Below are 17,785 nucleotides of genomic sequence, written 5' to 3'. Positions count from 1 at the left end.
GAGCTCCCGTTGAGCCGCGGTCGGCCCATGCGGCCCTGCCCATCCCGTCACGCCGCCGCGTCACCCGGCCTCCACCCTACTCGACCGTCGAGCCGTCCGCGCAGACAGCCCCGTCCATTATGGGTTGGGTGGCGTTTGATGGTGTGACGCCCCGCCGCCGGCGCTGATGCTCGGCCCTGACGAACCCTACCGAGACCGGGGCCCGCCGCCGCGTGTTCAATATTTCCGACGGCACCTGGTGGTTGCTCGCGGTGCGGAACGCGGTGCCACGGCCCCAGCGTCCGGCCCGCGCCGAGCCCGATTGGCCCAATTCCGTATTTCCAGCGGCCGGTCAAGTAGATTAAAAGTTATCTGGAAAGTCACAGGCGCCGCTGATTGATTGGGTAAAGTTAAAATTTCCTTCATTATTGGGATAAAACTTGGTGGCCGTTACTCCAGGCCCGACATTGTCATCGGAGGTAGTCGGCTGGGGAGCGATTACTTCATCACGGAACGATCGTTTTTATAGGTTTACGTCACATTAGTGCCGCTCCGGCACCACCAGCTCCATATTGCCGGCTCCTTACGCGGTCCCCGGTGTCTAGGGTCCAGCATTAGCTGGCGCAGGCCGGCTGGCAGCGCGGGGACTGCCGGGGACGCGGGGGGCGCGTGCGTGGCGTCGATGGGCGCGGCCATCTTGGCCGCCGGCGGCCCGCCGCGGCGGGGGCTCTGGCCGCGCCGGCTGTTTGGGCCGGGGAATCCTGACGCGGCCGCCCGAAGGCGTGTCACGCCGGGGGATTCCAGCGGTGCGCGAGCTGGCTCAGCACCGACCCGGGGCGTGACAGCGTGTTTAATTCAGCCCGGCGGCGGGCCGAGGTCGCGCCGAAGTTCCGCCGCCGCCGACCGCGCCGCTCGACCTACGCCGTAACCTATGAATTCGATATAGACGCGGCCACGCCGAATGTGTTGCTCGGAGACGCAGCTGAATATTTGATTTGCGGCCGAAGTTGAGGCGTGGTTTACGAGTCGGCCGTGCCCTGCGTGGGCCGTTAGAGGCGGACGTGTGTCCCACGGCCGGCCACAAATGTCTGTGCTGAGACGCGCCCCGCCGAGCCTATAACGCGATATTACGCCGCCTAACTCATCGGCCTGAGTCGGCGCGCGGCGGGCGGAGCGCACGGTCGCCTGGGAGACAGCGCTGCTGTCGTCTCCTGCCAGCCAGACGGTCTCTGGAGGAGCGCCGCGTCGGAGAGAGAGCGGCTGGCATCGCTGCTGAATAAAACAGCATCGCGTGCTGCAACATTAACAACGTAGTGAAATAATCGCGGATAAATCGAAGTGGAAGGGCAGAATTGTCAGGGAACTGCAAAGCTATCAGGAAGCCTCAAAACCGCAGCATCGTCGCTTGGCGGCGCCTTCTGGGTCAGATGATTGATGAGTCCACCCCGCCAATGGAAGAGTACGCTGGTTACCTAGTGATAGTGACGACGAGCGATTACATGGACTGCATCTCGCCTGTGAAGTGAGGTACGAGTGGAAATCTCTGCGCCACTCACGTCCTGCTCTGCCGATCTGGTACTCGTCGCGATGACGTCTGATCCCAATGCGGCCCAGAGCTGCGATACGGGATCCTAAAGCCGCCTGGGCGTCGCGCGCTGTCCACGGGTCGCGACGTTCCACGTGGCTGAGTTCAGAGCCGCTCAGAGCGCCGTGGCGCGGAGACCAGGCTACGCCAGTCCTCAGAGTGGGCCGGCGTCTCCCTCTGACGCGCGACGCCCGGCCGCGCCCGCCTCGTGGGTCGATCGCCCCGGCGGCCGCCAGTCCGACCAAGCGGTCTCTGAGCCCGCAGGGCAGAGGACAGAGGTGACGACAGTCTGGTCTGTGCCTCTGCAGGTCCGCAGAGCGAGGCGGTCTGACGCACACGGCGGTGTCCAGCGCACAGAATGGTGGTCAGACAAGCGTCTTTGATTCTGCAGGGGCGGGGGGTTCGGTGTTCTGGTCCGCGCTTCCACGTCTGCACAATGGAACAATGCGCAGAACTTCTCTGAGCTTGCGGCGCTGCGTTGTGGTGCTTTGGGACTGTTTAATGACGGGGCCTGTGGGCGAATGACGTTCTGTTATGTACTAATGGAGTTGAACATCATTAGACCCACATGCTAATGGCGGGACTGGCCCTCGTGCCCGTGCCCAGGCGTCGCACTGCCGGATGGGGTTCCGACCGGCGTCTCCGTCCATTGCAGGCGGGCGGGCTGCAGGGCGGCGGCGGCGGCGGCGTGCCCCGGCCGCCCATCACGCTGCGCCTCATCGTGCCGGCCTCCCAGTGCGGCTCCCTCATCGGCAAGGCCGGCGCCAAGATCAAGGAGATCCGGGAGGTGACCGGCGCCAGCATTCAGGCGAGTGTCGTGCCCACGCAAACCGCCAAACCGTGCGGTAGTGTCGTGCCAATGCACACCGCCAAACCGTGCGGTAGTGTCGTGCCAATGCACACCGCCAAACCGTGCAAAAGTGCCGTGCCCACGTACACCGCCAAACCGTGCAGTAGTGTTGAGCCCACGCACACCGCCAAACCGTGCAGTAGTGTTGAGCCCACGCACACCGTCAAGCCGTGCAGTAGTCTCGTGCCCACGCACACTGCCAAGCCGTGCAGTAGCGTTGTGTCCACACACACCGCTAAACCGTGCAGTACCGTTGTGCCCACGCACACCGCCAAACCGTGCAGTAGTGTTGTGCCCACGCACACCGCCAAAACGTGCAGTAGTGCTACGCCCACGCACACCGCCAAACCGTACAGCAGTGTTGTGTCCACGCACGCCGCCAAACCGTGCAGTACCGTTGTGCCCACGCACACCGCCAAACTGTGCAGTAGTGTTGTGCCCACGCACACCGCCAAACCGCGCAGTTGGAAGAGTTACCGTGATCAGTCGCGTTGAAGTCTCGATGCGCCTAGCTGTGTGGGTGAAAGCTAGTTTGCTGCTGGTGGTTGTCTATATTTACATTATTTGCTGACCCCATGTAAGAATAACAACCTTTCCTGTTTTAAGTACTGACGCAAAAGTTGCACCATTGTCGGCGCAGCTCGATCCGCTTACTTGGGAAACTCCCGGTCTCAGTGATCACTCGGCTGCCCACGAAGCCTGACCAGTGCCTAATCCGGTTTTCATGTCAATTTGCTGACACAGTGGAGGATGTGCTTGGTTTTTGTTTTGTTGAATTTTTTCTGAATTTTTTGTTTCGTGTCTGTAGCGTAATCTTCGGAGGTGCCTACCACCACCCCGCCCCGTTCACAAAGCGAGGGCAGATATTAGAAACACAGAAACAGTACAACAGTTATTGGGGCACTGTAGATCCGTCGACCTAGGGCGTGGACTCTCTGAACTGCTCGAGTTAACGCCCGCCCGGAGTGAAGGAGTGAAGTTCCATATTCATTTGGGGGTGCAGCCCTCCAACGTTGAAAAAGTGGGTCAAATTCACAGGAAACCCGTTTTGGGCGTTTCGGGCGAGGCTAAGTTTTGCCACTAGCTCTGTCCAAACCGCCCCAAACATATTTTACGAAACTACGTTCTCGCTTAAAATATGCGAATGCGTTCACTGTTCTTTGTCGCGCACAGATCAAAGGCGTTAAATACAAGTTCGCCGCCGAGATCTGAATAGTAAAGGGTTCGCAGATGAGCATGTAGGCGGAGCGCCGTCTTCACGGGACGCAATCCGTTAGTGGAGGCGCTTATCGCGCCTTTACCGTCCCTCGTGTCGCCATGGAACGGCCCTGTAAACCCGGCTAGCCAGCGAGATGGCATTTGGCCCGCGTGTTCGCGGTCCAGACGCGACTAACCAGCATTCGCCGGAACACATCAGATCCGGCCGACCCACAGTGCCCGGGGCAGGTCAGATCCTGCAGACCAAGAGTCTGATGCGTCTGACCCGTGGCTGAGGAGTCTGACTCGTATAGAGTCCCCACTCCGTTCGGCCCGAGCCACATCCGTATTCCTTCCGAGCTGTGAGCGTTGCCGGCTCCGTCTCACCGGCGCCGCGTCCGCAGGTGGCCAGTGAAATGCTGCCTAACTCCACGGAGCGAGCTGTCACCATATCTGGTACCAGCGACGCCATCACGCAGTGTATCTACCACATCTGCTGCGTGATGTTGGAGGTGAGAGCACGCCGCCGCCGCGGCTGGCGCTTCCATTCGCCGCGCGCACTCTCATTAAACTGGCCCGCCGGCCTTTGTACCGTAATTGCCCCGTTATTGGCATGTTATTGTCATCCGACCGACTCTCCACACGGAAGTTACATGATTATAGCCGGCTTTATGGGGCCATCTCGGCCACCACGCGGCCTCTATTGCTCGCTTCGCCTCCGGTGACGGCGGCTCTGCGACCGGCACGCCCCTGTTGCAGTCGCCGCCCAAGGGCGCCACCATTCCATACCGGCCCAAGGCGCAGGTGGGCAGCGCCGCCAGCCCGGTGCTGTTCGCCGGCGGCCAGAACTTCGCGCTGCAGGGCGGCTTCGGTCTGGCTTCGGGGCCGGACGTGAGTAGCGGCCCGCTGCCGTTCATGCCGGCGCCGTCGGCGCCCGGCCACTCGTCGCCGCCAGTCATCGCTCCGCACACGCCTCTGTCGGCGCATATGTCCCCCCACTTCCTGGACGCCAAGGCCGGGCACATCCTGATGCCGAGCCTGCCGCCAGCCTTCCCGGACGTAAGTGGCCGCAGTGCCGTCTGCCTGTGACGTAGTGACCGGCCTGCCGCCCGCACGGCCTCGTCCCCACCCGACCCGTCGCCCTGCGTGACATCTGCCCCGCCCACCCCGTCGCTCCACGTGACCTCGTCCTAACCCGGTCCGAGCTCCGGCGTGACCCTGTCCCGTCCGGCGCACCTGTCGTGACCTTTGTGGCTGGATCCGCCGCTCGCCGTGAGCACTCTCCTGCTTCCCTGTGTGCTCTGTCATCCACCGGTCTTTCCGGCCCGTTCGCCGCCCTGTCCGAGCTTGCTGGACCCTGACCTAGTTCGATCTCTCCCTGACCTCGTTCAACCCTCTCCCCGACCGTCAGCCGTCGTGTGCGGAGCGATGCGGCCTTCTGTCCTCGAGCCCCGGCTCGCCCCGCTCCGCCCCGTCGGGAAACGACCCGACCACAGCCCCGTATCGTATACCTGGCCTGCACGACCGCTGTTTTACCTGCGGGACGAATGCCGTGTTTCCGCCCTCGTGGTGTCTCCAGTGTCCAATCACTGACCGCTGCATGGCTGGTCCGAAGCTGTTGCAAACGGAAGCGACCATGGCATTTCAGCCGGCTCCCCGCCGCGACCTGCGTCGTACCTTCGCCTGTGTTCCCCGCATGGCCGAGATGAGAGGGCGTCCGCGCATTTGACTTGGCTCATCATTATGAAGTGCTGATGCACCGTCATTGGCTCCCCGACTTTTGCCGCTCGGGGTCTTTAACGTTAAGCAACAGAGACCAGAGCACACACGTCTAAGTCATTGTGAGATGATGTTACATGACAATGCGCGTGCATTACGCTTAGATCTCTTGTGACGCTCTCCAACGAACGTCTCTCGTCATTTCTCGCATTATTGGCGTGTAAATAGCGCTTCACTGATTGTTAAACGCACTGCTAGCTACCCAACATGTGTTTAAATCAGCTGACGTATGGATTCACATGGAGCGGCTGGCCGTTACAGCAGTGCATGCCTCCAAACCGCACCGGCTGACACCGTGACCCGAGCCGGATGCAGTTCGACCCGATCTGACCGATTGCTCCCCGCCATTTTCCAGCCGAATAAGTCTAACCCACTGGCCAGCCTACTCGGAGGCCTCGGGGGAGCCCACAACACGCTTCAAGCCAACACTTCAGGTCAGTTTACTTAGCGTACACGTTTGAGAGTTCAAGGCACTGGGTCGCTGCTGGCAGCTGCTCAGTGCCTTGACTTCATTCAGTTGTAAGCTATCTATTGGTAATGTGAAGTGATGTGGTGCAGTAGGCATGGACACGGCCGCCATTGGAGCGGTGGGATCTGGAGCCCAGTAACCTTAAGGCAGATGGGACTATCTCTGTGATTTGTGCAAAATATCGCCAAAACGGAAGTGGACCCAAACAGCTTTAACGTGTAGTTGTGCCCATGTCAATAAGCAATGCCTACGTTTTAAGATGCGCTCCTCATATACAAGTACTTCGTCCAGCAGACTTGTGACACACCGTCACGCAATGTAACGAGTGAGAGCACGGTCTTGGTGCGCCTTCTTCGTTAAAATATAATATTTGTTGAGCTGTATACATAATCAGGAGTAACGCAAGCGCATATGTCTGTGCTACGACCTATTGAAGACAACAATGTTAACCGGGGTAAACCGTAAACAGCGCGTTGCTGGGGCCGGTTATCCCCCCACCCCGCCCCCACCCTTGGGTTTTCTGGCCGTTTCTGGCCTCCGAATGAATAGCGGCAGCGGCTTAAAACTTCCCATGCCATTACAGAATTACCACGGCCGTCCAGTGACGAAATATAGCTCACCAGGCCATGCTTGGTCATGTCAAAATGACGTTGTCAGCATTGGCATTTTCGTGTTGCTAGTGTTGCCTGATATACGGTGTTCTCTGGAGAGCAGGATTTGAAACACAATGTATGAGGTCAGCAGAGGTCAAATCGGCGGGTAAATCTGATGCCTTGATTTTATAACACGTCATCCTGCGGTACCATTTGTCTTGTGCTGTCTATCTCGCAGACACAAAAAGACAGTCACCATAAGTCCGTGGACCCAGGCGGATTTTTAAAAAAATTAAATAAGTATCGATAAAATGAATAAATAATTAGATAAAACTGAATTTTAGAAAAAATAGCAAAACGGGCAGTTTTACAATTGAGGCTAACTGGTGGCCGGGTTCTCAGAATCACAAAAGCTGGCAGCTCTTTTAACTAGCCACCGTACAAATCCACACCTGGGCTTTTACATGATCCATGCAGAGAAGGCTTTGAGCTCCCATTGCTGGGCGCCATGAGTTCTGATGCTGAACACAGCCTACATTTAATATACCTCGGGCACTGGGTAAGCGGCGATACCAAGACGTGATCAGGATATATATTAAGAATGTCCAACATTTCAAGGCAGTGTTGCCGGTCAACAGCGACAATGACAGCTGCTTTGAAACGTTGAGCACTCTCAAAATATATTCTAATAAATGCTTGATATCGCTGCTTGACCAGTGCCTCTGTCGGCATTGAAGTTCAATAATTATCAGCAGATCATACATCATTTTCATTAGATTGATTTATATACATCTGTTTGTACTTTATTTTGTAGACGTAGATTGTTGTCCGCTTTTGCAGTAGATCAGAAAAAACCGATAATGGTATATCGACATTCCAATCAATTTGCAAATGCGAGTAACAAGTGCTCACGAATGAGTATTTGTATGTAGTCTTGATCTAACATGCCACGCGATCAGTGTTCAATGAGTCACAATATCCAAAACTATCGATAACAATTCGAGACACGGAAATTGGTCTTTTGGTTCCGGAGGTAGAGAGGGAACGAAAATTGTCCCGCTGTAACTCACGAGTGGCTAAATGCTTCACCCTTTGCCAGAATATGCCGCAAGTATCCAGTTCATCACGGCACAGTTCCCGAATTCGTAGAATTCCGATTCGCCATGTGGTTGTCAGACATGACGCTCTACAGCCAGCTGGCGTCGAGCCTTGGATTCCGCGACCAGCCTACTTAGGTTATTTAATTATGGTCCACATCACAAGAACTGGATGTTTATAACGCTTCCGTGTGTAGCCTTTGTCACCAGTTATATTTTGAGCTGCTACTGGCGCTGCTCGCGCTAGGCGCATATGACGGTTGGCTGCCTTAGTGGCGCATTTCGGACCCATTCTCGAAATCGCTTCGGGTTGAGCAGAGAAGAACAGTCACTCTCCATGCGCGTCGGGTTTTGCTAAATATTGAAGGCTCAGACCGGCAGCGAGTGTGCCTGGCACGAATTCGCATGCCTCTTGGGAACGTGCCAGCGCTTGGCACACTCGATTCCAGCTGTGATTTATGGAAACGCGACCCGCGTCACAGCATAGTTTGTGATGACGTCATCCACTCACCATGTGTGTCCAACGAAAATTCTTTGTGAGATTTCGCAAAGCGCCTCCACGGTCGTAGGACTTTTGTGTCATCACGTCTTGACCCAAATATCAGACATACGCGAAGGAGGATCTCCGTGCTCACAACAATCTGAATCGATGGAGAATGCTCATAGAAATTCGGCCGCGCGCCATTCATTTTATTTCTAGCATTTCTTTTCTGCAATCAGATCGGCTCTATTTTGGTGTGTGGCAGTCATCCACAGCTCAGGCCACAGCTCACAATCGGTCGTCGGTCAGACGAGGTCAAGTCATGGACCGTTGCCGCTCATCTATCGGACGACCTCAGGTCATTGATGACAGTAGCACGCCTGGCAGACGACCTCAGACCACAAACCACAGCCAGCCATCTGTCGACCGATCCACTGGTCGCCGATCAGTGGGAGACACGCGGCCGGCTGTCTGTCTGAGCTTTGAAGGTCACAGCTCACAGCCGACCCACTATCCCTCTTGGCCGGCCCTGGCCCGAGCCGCCTGAGGCGGGCGGGGACGCCGCGCCTGGACGGGTCAGCACGGCCGCCGTGGCGGTCCGCCCGAGCCGCGGCGTGCTGAATATTTCAGCTGGGCGGCGCCGGGCGGCGGCCCGGACTCACCTGTGTCCGGCGGCCGGGTGTAAATCCACGATAACCCAATCAACGGCACTGGCCCGGGCGCGCCGTCACTCACTGGCGCCCGGCCGACAAAGCCGCGACTGCATAATGGAGGAGGCCGACGGCCGGCCGGCCGCGCCGCCGGTCGGGGAAGCCGGCGCGCCGCCGTAGGCGGGTCGGAGACGACCTCAGGTCGTTGGTCAAACCTTCTCGTCTGGTAGATGATCTGCCAGACCAGACGTCAGGCCATTGGTCCCAGTTGTCAGACCTCGGTCCACAGATCGTAGCCAGCCTGCTGGCAAGGTGGCTGCAGGCAGCAGATCACGGTCGCCAGTCTGGCGGATGACCGCAGACTAGATACATCAAAAGGATTCCCATCGACAAACATGAGATTCTCAGGGCCTCCCACTAGACAGACATCAGTGGGGGCTGGTTCGAACAACCAATTTTGGACATGAGTGGTTCACTTGTCGCGGGATCGCATAGGGGGTGGCGTTTCCTTTGTTACTCTCGCTTGTCGTCCCTAGGATCCGTTGTCTACCTTTCACATCATTCACGGATATCCTCTCCCTTATTTGACTCGTCGACTTTGCCCTTGTCTGCTCTGGCGCTTCAGCTTGCCAGTGGCGTCTTTGTCATCCCTCCTGCCGGGCCATGAAACCTCTGGCACGATACTGACACCCCTGGTTGAGCACTCACACCTCTGGGCGGCCGCTGATGCCTCTGTTTGGTCAATGGCACCTCCGTTCGGCTGTTGACAGCCATGGCTGACCGCTGACACCACTGGTCGGCCACTGACACATCTGGTGTCGGTCGCTGACACCCCTGACCAGCCACTGACATCACTGAATGACCACTTACACCACTGGGCGGACACTGTCATCTTCAATTTTCGGTCACTGACACTCCATGGCCGACCACTTACACCCCTGGCCGGTCACTGATGCCCTGGCCAACCGGTGACATCCTGGTCGGCCACTGACACCCTTGATCGGACACTGACCACTCTGGTCGGCCACTGACATCCATGGCCGACCGCTGACACCCCTGATCGGCCACTGACACCTCTAACCGACCGTTGACTCCCCCGGCCGACCGTTAACACCTCTGTCCGGGCTCTGACTCCTCGGCCCGTCAGGCTCCCCACGCCGCCGCTCCCCTGGGCCCGCCCGCCACCATTGTCGCGCTGTCGGCGCCTTTTCCGGCGGTCACGTCCAAGCTCGGGGAACAATTCCCACGCCTTCCGCAAGCAGTCGGGACGTCGCGCTGGCGACGGACAGCCTCGCGGCGTGCGGCGAATGCCCGAGCGGACTGCGGGGCTCCGGGGAGGCAGCGCGTCTCGACTGCCGCGGTCGGCGGCGCAGGGATCGGTCCACGCGCCACGGCCGCGCCGCTCGCAGCCGCCGCTATTGTACGGACTCAGGGTTGTCTTTGGCACGTAGCGCACCTGGAATAAGCACACATTGTCTGCATTGGATTTCATTTGCCAAGCAGCGTTGTGCTCACGTGAATTATGAAACTGAAGTTATGCCCTAAGACGTCTGACGTTTATTATGCTCCATGCTTATAAGCTTTTTTATTTTTGAGTGCATCTTGATTAGTGCCCAACTTGACTGCTCATAGCCCATTAGGCTCGATGCGAAAATATGAATTCCGAAAGACAGCTGTTCCAAGACGCATGGACACGTGGAAGCATGGCGTCATGCCCCTCGCCTAACCTTCGAGCCTAGAGGCTTTCACTAGATATCGAGCGATTTTGCTGGAGTTTGGGTCGAGTTCGCAGGAATTTGGATACCATTTAACATTTGCCCCCCCCCCCCCCCCCCACTCGTAGGGAAAATCCTGACTACGTGTCTGGATGTGGGCGATTGTAGCGAGGTAGTGAGCTCACCCCAGCTCTGACCCGCCCCGCAGGTACCAGTTCTGACCTAACCTGACCTGGATGACGGCATCGGATCTCGTCGCGATCCCATGCTATCCTCCGCGTGTTGGCTCGATGGTCGCCCGGCCGTGGCTGCCCGCGCGCCGGCCAACCTGGCCTGACTCGGCGGCTGGCCCGTTGCAGCGATGACGGCTCTGGCCGCCCTGGCAGGGTCCCAGCTACGCGCGCCGCCCACCGCCGGACCCTGCACGCAGTCGCACGAGATCACGGTGCCCAACGAGCTGATCGGCTGCATCATCGGCAAGGGCGGCACCAAGATCGCCGAGATCAGGTACACTCACTTCCCCCTCCCCTTCGCCGTCGGCACCGGGCCCGCTCTCTCGCGCCGGCCCAGCCAGCAGCTTAACTCAATAGGGCGCTGAGGAGCGGCGAAGCATTGACCCGTTCTCGAATACTGATCAGCCGGCGACGGGTCGCCAGCCGCTCGCTCAAACGGTAGACGCGCTCTAAACGGAACGTCAACACGCGCTAACCCGCGTGCGCTGTCTTGGCGGGCTGCTCGCTTGGGAACTGAGCTAACTCTTGAAGAATGGTTTGTTGTTGGTGCATTTGACGTACGAAAGTGGCTGTTGACGTGGTGTGAGGCTTGATTTCGCTACTTCTCTCGTGCGCCTATCTGCACTGTTTTCCGGTGGTGATGTCGCTTCATTTATAACGCTTTGGTAACGCTTTCTAATTTTGACCTGTGGCCCGCTCTGCTTCTGTCGCCGGCCATCAGGAGACCCCATGCCACTTTTACTAACTCACTGCGGTATCCCGTTTACTGCTGGCTTTGCGTGCAGCTCACCTGAAGGAGTGTGAATGAGCACCCACTAACCGCCTAACACCGCCACGCTGTCTGCCGCGTCCCCAGGCAGATTACCGGCGCCATGATCACTATTTCAAAGTTCGATGATACCACGGAGGACTCCACCCACCAGGACCGCGTCATCACTATCAAGGGCACTGGCGACCAAGTGGCTCTCGCCCAGTACCTGATCAACACCAGGTGAGCCGCGCCGCGCGCGCCATCTAGCCGCACTCGACGTCACCGGCGTGTCTCGGCCGCTCCACAGGCAGATCAGCGGCGCCACTATTCGCATCAGCAACTGCGAGGAGAAGGACCGGGAGTGCGGCAACACGGACCGCACCATCAGCATCACCGGCGCGCCGGACAACGTGGCGCTGGCCGTATACCTCATCAACCTGAGGTCGGACCCTGCCCCGCTCGCCCTGCATGCGTCACCACCGCCGCGTTTGCCCGCCGCCGATCCCCGCCGATTACCGGCGGCGCCGGTCTGCGGACGAGAGCGTTCCAATTTCCTGCCGGCCTCTCGACGCCCGGCCGGCGGCTGGTGATTTACTGACGGCGTGGTGCGACGCTATCACGCACGCGGCGTCGCGCGAGCCGATTTATGTGTGGCGAGGCCCGGTATGACAACAGCCTCATCTTCTGCCCGCTTTCCATCCACCTCACCAGCTGCAGCTCGGCCATCCGCCCGCCGCCGCCAGAGCGCGCCGCAGCTGACGCAGACTGACCTGACCTGGTTTTGCACGAGAGAATCGGGTCGGTTCTGAACCAGGCGAATCAACAGGCGAATCGGGAGTTGGCTGAAAGTTCTCTAGAAAAAAATTGAAACTGAAAGCCACCTGACAAAATGTTGAAAGTAGCAAAACCGATTTGGATGCACCAACCGTCACAAATTTCCACCTTCATTGATTGATGGCCTTTTCATCGCAAGTGTGCATTCTGCTCGATATATGTTGAACTTCCTTCTTGGCTATGTTTGAGACTTATTTGAATCAATCTCAGGCCAGCAACATATACTGAAATGCGCTGTCTTTGGCTTCATGTTGCGCCCTTTAATTTTGTGATGTATTTTACTGGTCATCCTTTTTCAAAAGATATGTTACGATAGTGCTTGCTATCTGTTTAATAAGTTCCACTGTGCTTTACGTCTGATTTTCAATGCGCCGTTGGACGCGGAACCTCGGCTGGTCTCACATTTGGATTGCATGGTTTCGTATGACTGCGTGGGGCTCTATAAGAGGCAGCAAGCACGTGAAGTACCTCACTCATCGTTCCCCACCTGCACTGTGGGCACCACCAGGAAGGTTTCCCTCTTCTGTATCGCAGTCAATTAGCATGCAGCATGCTTTGTCCACCAGCTCTGTTATTATGGTCCTAGAAAGCAAACTGCTGTCATCAATTGTCTGTTTTTTACTCTTTGGCAACATGCTTGCATACACATTGGGTGTTGTGCTTGTTGTTGGCATGCACGCTGCAGATAGAAAGTTTTCCCGGCCTGACCCGCTTAAACTCGCCACAGTCCACCGCCGTGTGGTCAAATATTAGAGAATGAACGGTTCTGAGGTCCAGCATGTTGCCAGCGCTAGCAGTGAGTCACTCTCAACTCGGGGCGCACTCTGTCAAGCGTCATATAGCTGTCGGTCTTTGGTCAAGCTCCAGAGCTGGCGGGACGCTTATCGCTTGTTTCTGTCGTTTGAGAGAGCTGCCCCAGTAGGCGTCCTCGCGTAAAGCTTCGGAGAACTACGGCTGCCAATCCGAGCGTGATCTGTACTCCCCGCCCAATCCACTTCCGAAACGCAATGAGGAATTTAAGTCTTTATGAGTCGACTGTTACCAGTGGTAGGCCTCATGCTACTAAGACGCCACGTCGTCCCGATTGCAGGGTACTTTTCCATATGTCGCAGCGTTTTTGTTGTCGAGGAAACTCGTATACCTGCTAGGTCGTAAAAAAATTAAGAACCGCAGATCACGGTACTTTGCTTTTGCGCAATTTTCTGTCAGCGAACTCGGATGCTGTGGCTACGTGCTCGCGGCCATCCGTGGCCGGCCGTCCCCCACCACAGGTGGCAGAGTTGGGGTGACGGTGAGCCGCCCGTGCCGTTGCGGAGTTGGAGCTGGCGTGCCACAAGGCCTGCCTCATGGCGACGCGACCGCTGCAGCTGTGCTGACTCACGACCCCTCTCTCGACAGAATATCGCTGGAGACGGCCAGCATGGGTGTCGCCGGCATGGGATTTCAGTACATCTCTCCCAACCACATCATCAAAGTACCAATCCATTGATATACGGCGGCGCCGCCGGGCCCTTGCTATGCAGTCATCCTGTGAGAGTCGCCGACACCGAGGCAGCCGCCACCGATCCGCCGGGGAGCAGTCTGAACAGCGACACGCCGACACGAATCTCTGAAACGTAGTGACACAGACTCGGGTGCACCGGCACGGACTCTCGGACACGCTGACACGGACTCCCTGGTGCACTGACGCGGACACCGACATGCCGACATGGCTCTTCGACACACTGATACGGACATCAACACGTCGGCACGGCTCTTTGACACACTGACACAGCTCTTCGACACACTAACACGGACATCGACATACTGACACTTTCATCGACACGTCGGCACGGCTTTTCGATACACCGACACGGCTCCTCGACACACTGACACGGCTCTTCGACATGCTGACACAGGCTCTCTGATGTACGGACTCGAAACTTTTTGACACGCGAGCACCAACCCTCTGGTACACGGACAAGTATCCTGACACGCTGACACGAAGTTTCTGACTCAAAATTTCCGACACACTGACCTGATCCCGATACACCGACGCGCCGTGGCGATCCCCGAGACGCCGACAGCAAGCGGCCAACCCTGCTCCTTACCTCGAAGATGCCCGCACCGCCGCCGTGCCACGACAAGCGCGTCGACCCCTGACGACCCGGGCTCTCCCGACACCGACGACGACATGACACGGACGCAGACGCCGACAGTCGGACCACGCGGGCTGGGACGCAGACTCAGTCCGCTCTGACCGCTCAGGTCGGGACGCAGATGCAATTAGCCGTTAGCCTGACTGCTGAGGCTGGGACTCAGATGCAATCAGCCGGACTGCTCAGACTGGTCTCAGCCGGACTGCTCAGACTGGGACGCAGATGCAATGGGTCGGACGAGCGCGGCCCGGGACGTGCGCACCGTGGTCAGGTCGCTCGCTCTGTGATGGGCTGTCGGGTCTCCATGGCCTGGCCTGCTATCGCACGCCGCTGGGCGCGGGCCACCTGGGCGGCTTGGCTCGGTAAGAATGTGTCATATTTTTGTAATCAGGCTTGGTGTCTTGTGTTGGCTATCGTGTTGCGTCTGTTTTCTCACAATATAAACTACCGCTACGCCAAATGGTGCTGTACATACGTAAAACGGGGAGTATTTTACACGTTCAACGGATAGGTGTGAATATCTTTTATAGCGCTCTGTACTTCTGCTGTTGTTCCTGCTCTGCTAGCATCGCCACTTGATGGCCTTATATCCTGTGTCTATCAGGCCTACCTACCCTGGCCTACGCCTCCCCTGCCCATATCCGACTTGCGACCAAACCCTGCGTCTATCGGCAGCGCGTGACCCCGAAACCAGCCCGACCCGCCCCCTGTCGTTGACCCGACCGCCGGCGACGGGGGTCTTCCCACCCCCAGCCGGCAGCCCCGTCTGCGGACGCGCGACCGTGGCTGTCGGGAGCCGTCTGCCTCTGACGTCACACCTGTCCCTGCCCGCTGCCGCCGCTGCCGGCGTCGAGCGGTGGAGGCCGGCTTTGCGAACTGGACCGGCTCCTCTCCCGGTCCCACGGACCGGCAGCGCCGCCTGCCGGTCGCCGCGCGGCAGGCCGGCGGGCCGCGTGGCTGGCAGGGACTGCCAGCGTCGGCGCGTCACCCGTCCCGAGCCGCTGTCACCGGTCCAAGGGTCGGGCGTGACCTCATGGTGTCCACTCCGCTCGGGGCCAGCGCTCGGCCGCGGCGACGTCTTGGGCCGCGTTGTCTTTGGCAGCGGCGCGGACGGGGCGTCCCTGATGCGTGTCGCTGTTTGTCCTGCCCTGTCCAGAGCGGCCCTTTCCATGCCAGGACCACTGGGCAGTCATGGTTCAACGTAACGTGACTGCGGCCGGAGGACTGCCCACTGACGGACCGGATGGGCCAGGTCTCATCCCCGTCTCTCTTTGTCTCTCGGGGTGGATACAGTTGGCCGGCCTTTTCGCGCGGTGGGGCCAGTGACCCGTGACCTGACATACAGCTCCCCACCGGAGGTTGCTCCCGCGCTCACCCGTAGAGAGCGGACGTGACTCTGGGCGCTGTCTGAGCAGCCGGAGATGTCGCCGCCCGCCCCTTGCCCGGCGGTGTCGTATCATCGACACACGTGACACCGCGTGGGGTGGCCGCATCAGCTGCTCGGTCGGGCGGTCGGTGGCCTCAGGATAGGCGCCGGCGCCCACGACCGCCCTCCTCGTCACCGCTGGGTCCCACCGCCCCATATCTCGCGTGTTTGTAGCGCACGGATGCGTGCGGCTCCTCGGCGTGGCCCGCCCCGACGACCTAGCTTAACCTAGTCTTTCTCGAACAAACAAGGTGGTTCTGTCTTCCTGAGTGCTGCTCAATGAGTCCTTTCAATCAGTGCGGCGGAGAAGCGATCTCACCTCCCTGGTGCCTGCGCGGACGAGCGACGGACGACGTGCTGTTCAGAAAAGGTACGCCGTCAGCGCGGCGCGGCCATTTGGGGCGAGCGGAACCCGAAAGGTTGTCCGCGTAAATTGACTTAAGGAATGCAGCAATAGGATTTGAGGTCAGTGAAGGTCTCATGGAAACGGAGATCGATGTAAATGTATGCACAGAAAGACGGTGGGTTGAGGGTCGACTTTGGCCTCTAGTAGTCGTATTCGATGTGTGCAATCTCTGTGCAATAGCAGTATTTATCGATTACATATACACTTGCTAGGTAGGTGATGGCTAGCGTTAGGAGTTTCGTGCTCAGATTGTCGCTCAATCTCCGCCTCGCTCACCAGACCGGAGCCCCGGCCTCCGACCCTCCCCGCCGGCCCGGGCACGCTCCACGTGTCGCCGGCGGCGCACCCTGCCCTCCCCTGACCTCTCGACGGGCGGCGGCCTGTGCGCGGCGTCCGAGAGCCAGTCCTCACCGATGCCTTCACCCAGACCCGCTTACCCGCCAGCCCCGTCCGACGTAAGGTCATGCTACCAGAGCAGGGGGAGGGACGGCGAGTGGCGGCCGCGCGTGTACATAGCCGGCGCTGCGCTGCGCCGGTCGGTGTCGGCCGGCCTTGTTTGCTGTTACTGCGGGCTATTTGTTCGAGGGTGTGCATGAATAGGAGCGGTGGAGTGTCGCGCTATGGCTACACCCAATTCTAATATCATGCTCTCTATCAATATTTTATATCAGCGGACAATCACATCAGGCAATATATCTGGCCAAGCGTGATTTAAACAACCCTCACATATCTTCGCTTTCATATCACTTGTTGGCGATGGTACAAAAGGCATGATATTCGCGTGCTACCACAGCCGCTGTTCTCACCGCCACCTGTGATTCGTTGGTGGAAGCTGTAGTTATCAGCGAGCCACCGGGCCGGTGCATGGGGTTACGCGGATGTACCGGTTGAGATATATTGTTGTCTTCGGTGTATGTGCCAACGTTGTTCGATATGGTGAGTGCACCAGTGCTTTGTTTAGTATAATCTTACGTAGGATAAGGTGCGCATGGAGGAGCAAATTCAAAATTCGGAGTGAGCGTGTAGTTTTTATGGAGTTTTCCATCGTCCTATATTTGTATATAGAGATATTTGTGTAGCTATACATCTTTACGATACGCATATTGTGTTGAGGTTTGTGTTTTTGTTCGTAGTGTGCGCGTGTGATTTGCACGGCGCAAAATCGGCGTTTTCGTTACATTTAGGGCGTTGTTTGTCTGCCGGGCGTTGTCGAACTGATGAAAGTCGCCATCTTTGTCAGAATCTTGTCAGCTTGACCGCGACTCTCACACCAATCCAATACTCGATTGTTTGTTGTTGGCGCTATTGTCTAGACCTCTTTTATCCCGTGAATAGATATTGTTGTCATATTCATTGAGGCAATAAGTGCATTTTGTATCAGATGCAAAACATAACAGATCTGGTGGTAAATATACGCATCGTAACGGTGACGACGTTTTTTTGACAATCAAGGCGCACCGAACCACACAAACTACAGTACTGATTATTTCAGAGATCATCAAGCCAACTGTCTTCAAATTTCCCGTCTGTGTTCAACCTTAATAATACCTTCAGAGTTCCAGTCTTACGAGATAGAAAATCAGTGCCGTTGGCCGTGTCGGA

The 17,785-nt window shown here is 57.7% G+C and overlaps 1 protein-coding gene across 1 annotated transcript in view; it reads left to right on the top strand.

Moving 5' to 3' along the window:
* The window catches only part of LOC119111352 (poly(rC)-binding protein 3), a 94,772-nt gene extending 77,161 nt beyond the window's left edge, over positions 1-17,611 (top strand). Inside the window, exons 6-12 of the mRNA XM_037235168.1 lie at positions 2,220-2,372; positions 4,016-4,123; positions 4,371-4,670; positions 5,746-5,824; positions 10,755-10,902; positions 11,687-11,821; positions 13,612-17,611. Of these exons, the coding sequence (XP_037091063.1) occupies positions 2,220-2,372; positions 4,016-4,123; positions 4,371-4,670; positions 5,746-5,824; positions 10,755-10,902; positions 11,687-11,821; positions 13,612-13,702 (1,014 nt within the window). The 3' untranslated portion in view covers positions 13,703-17,611. The remainder of the gene's footprint in view (positions 1-2,219; positions 2,373-4,015; positions 4,124-4,370; positions 4,671-5,745; positions 5,825-10,754; positions 10,903-11,686; positions 11,822-13,611) is intronic.
* Positions 17,612-17,785: the final 174 nt, after the last annotated feature.

Source organism: Pollicipes pollicipes, unplaced genomic scaffold (assembly GCF_011947565.3).
Source record: "Pollicipes pollicipes isolate AB1234 unplaced genomic scaffold, Ppol_2.1 Scaffold_7261;HRSCAF=8764_pilon_pilon_pilon, whole genome shotgun sequence".
Lineage (NCBI taxonomy): Eukaryota > Metazoa > Arthropoda > Thecostraca > Pollicipedomorpha > Pollicipedidae > Pollicipes > Pollicipes pollicipes.
Note: the sequence above shows the minus strand (reverse complement) of the source record. Positions and strands in the feature narration are given on the sequence as shown.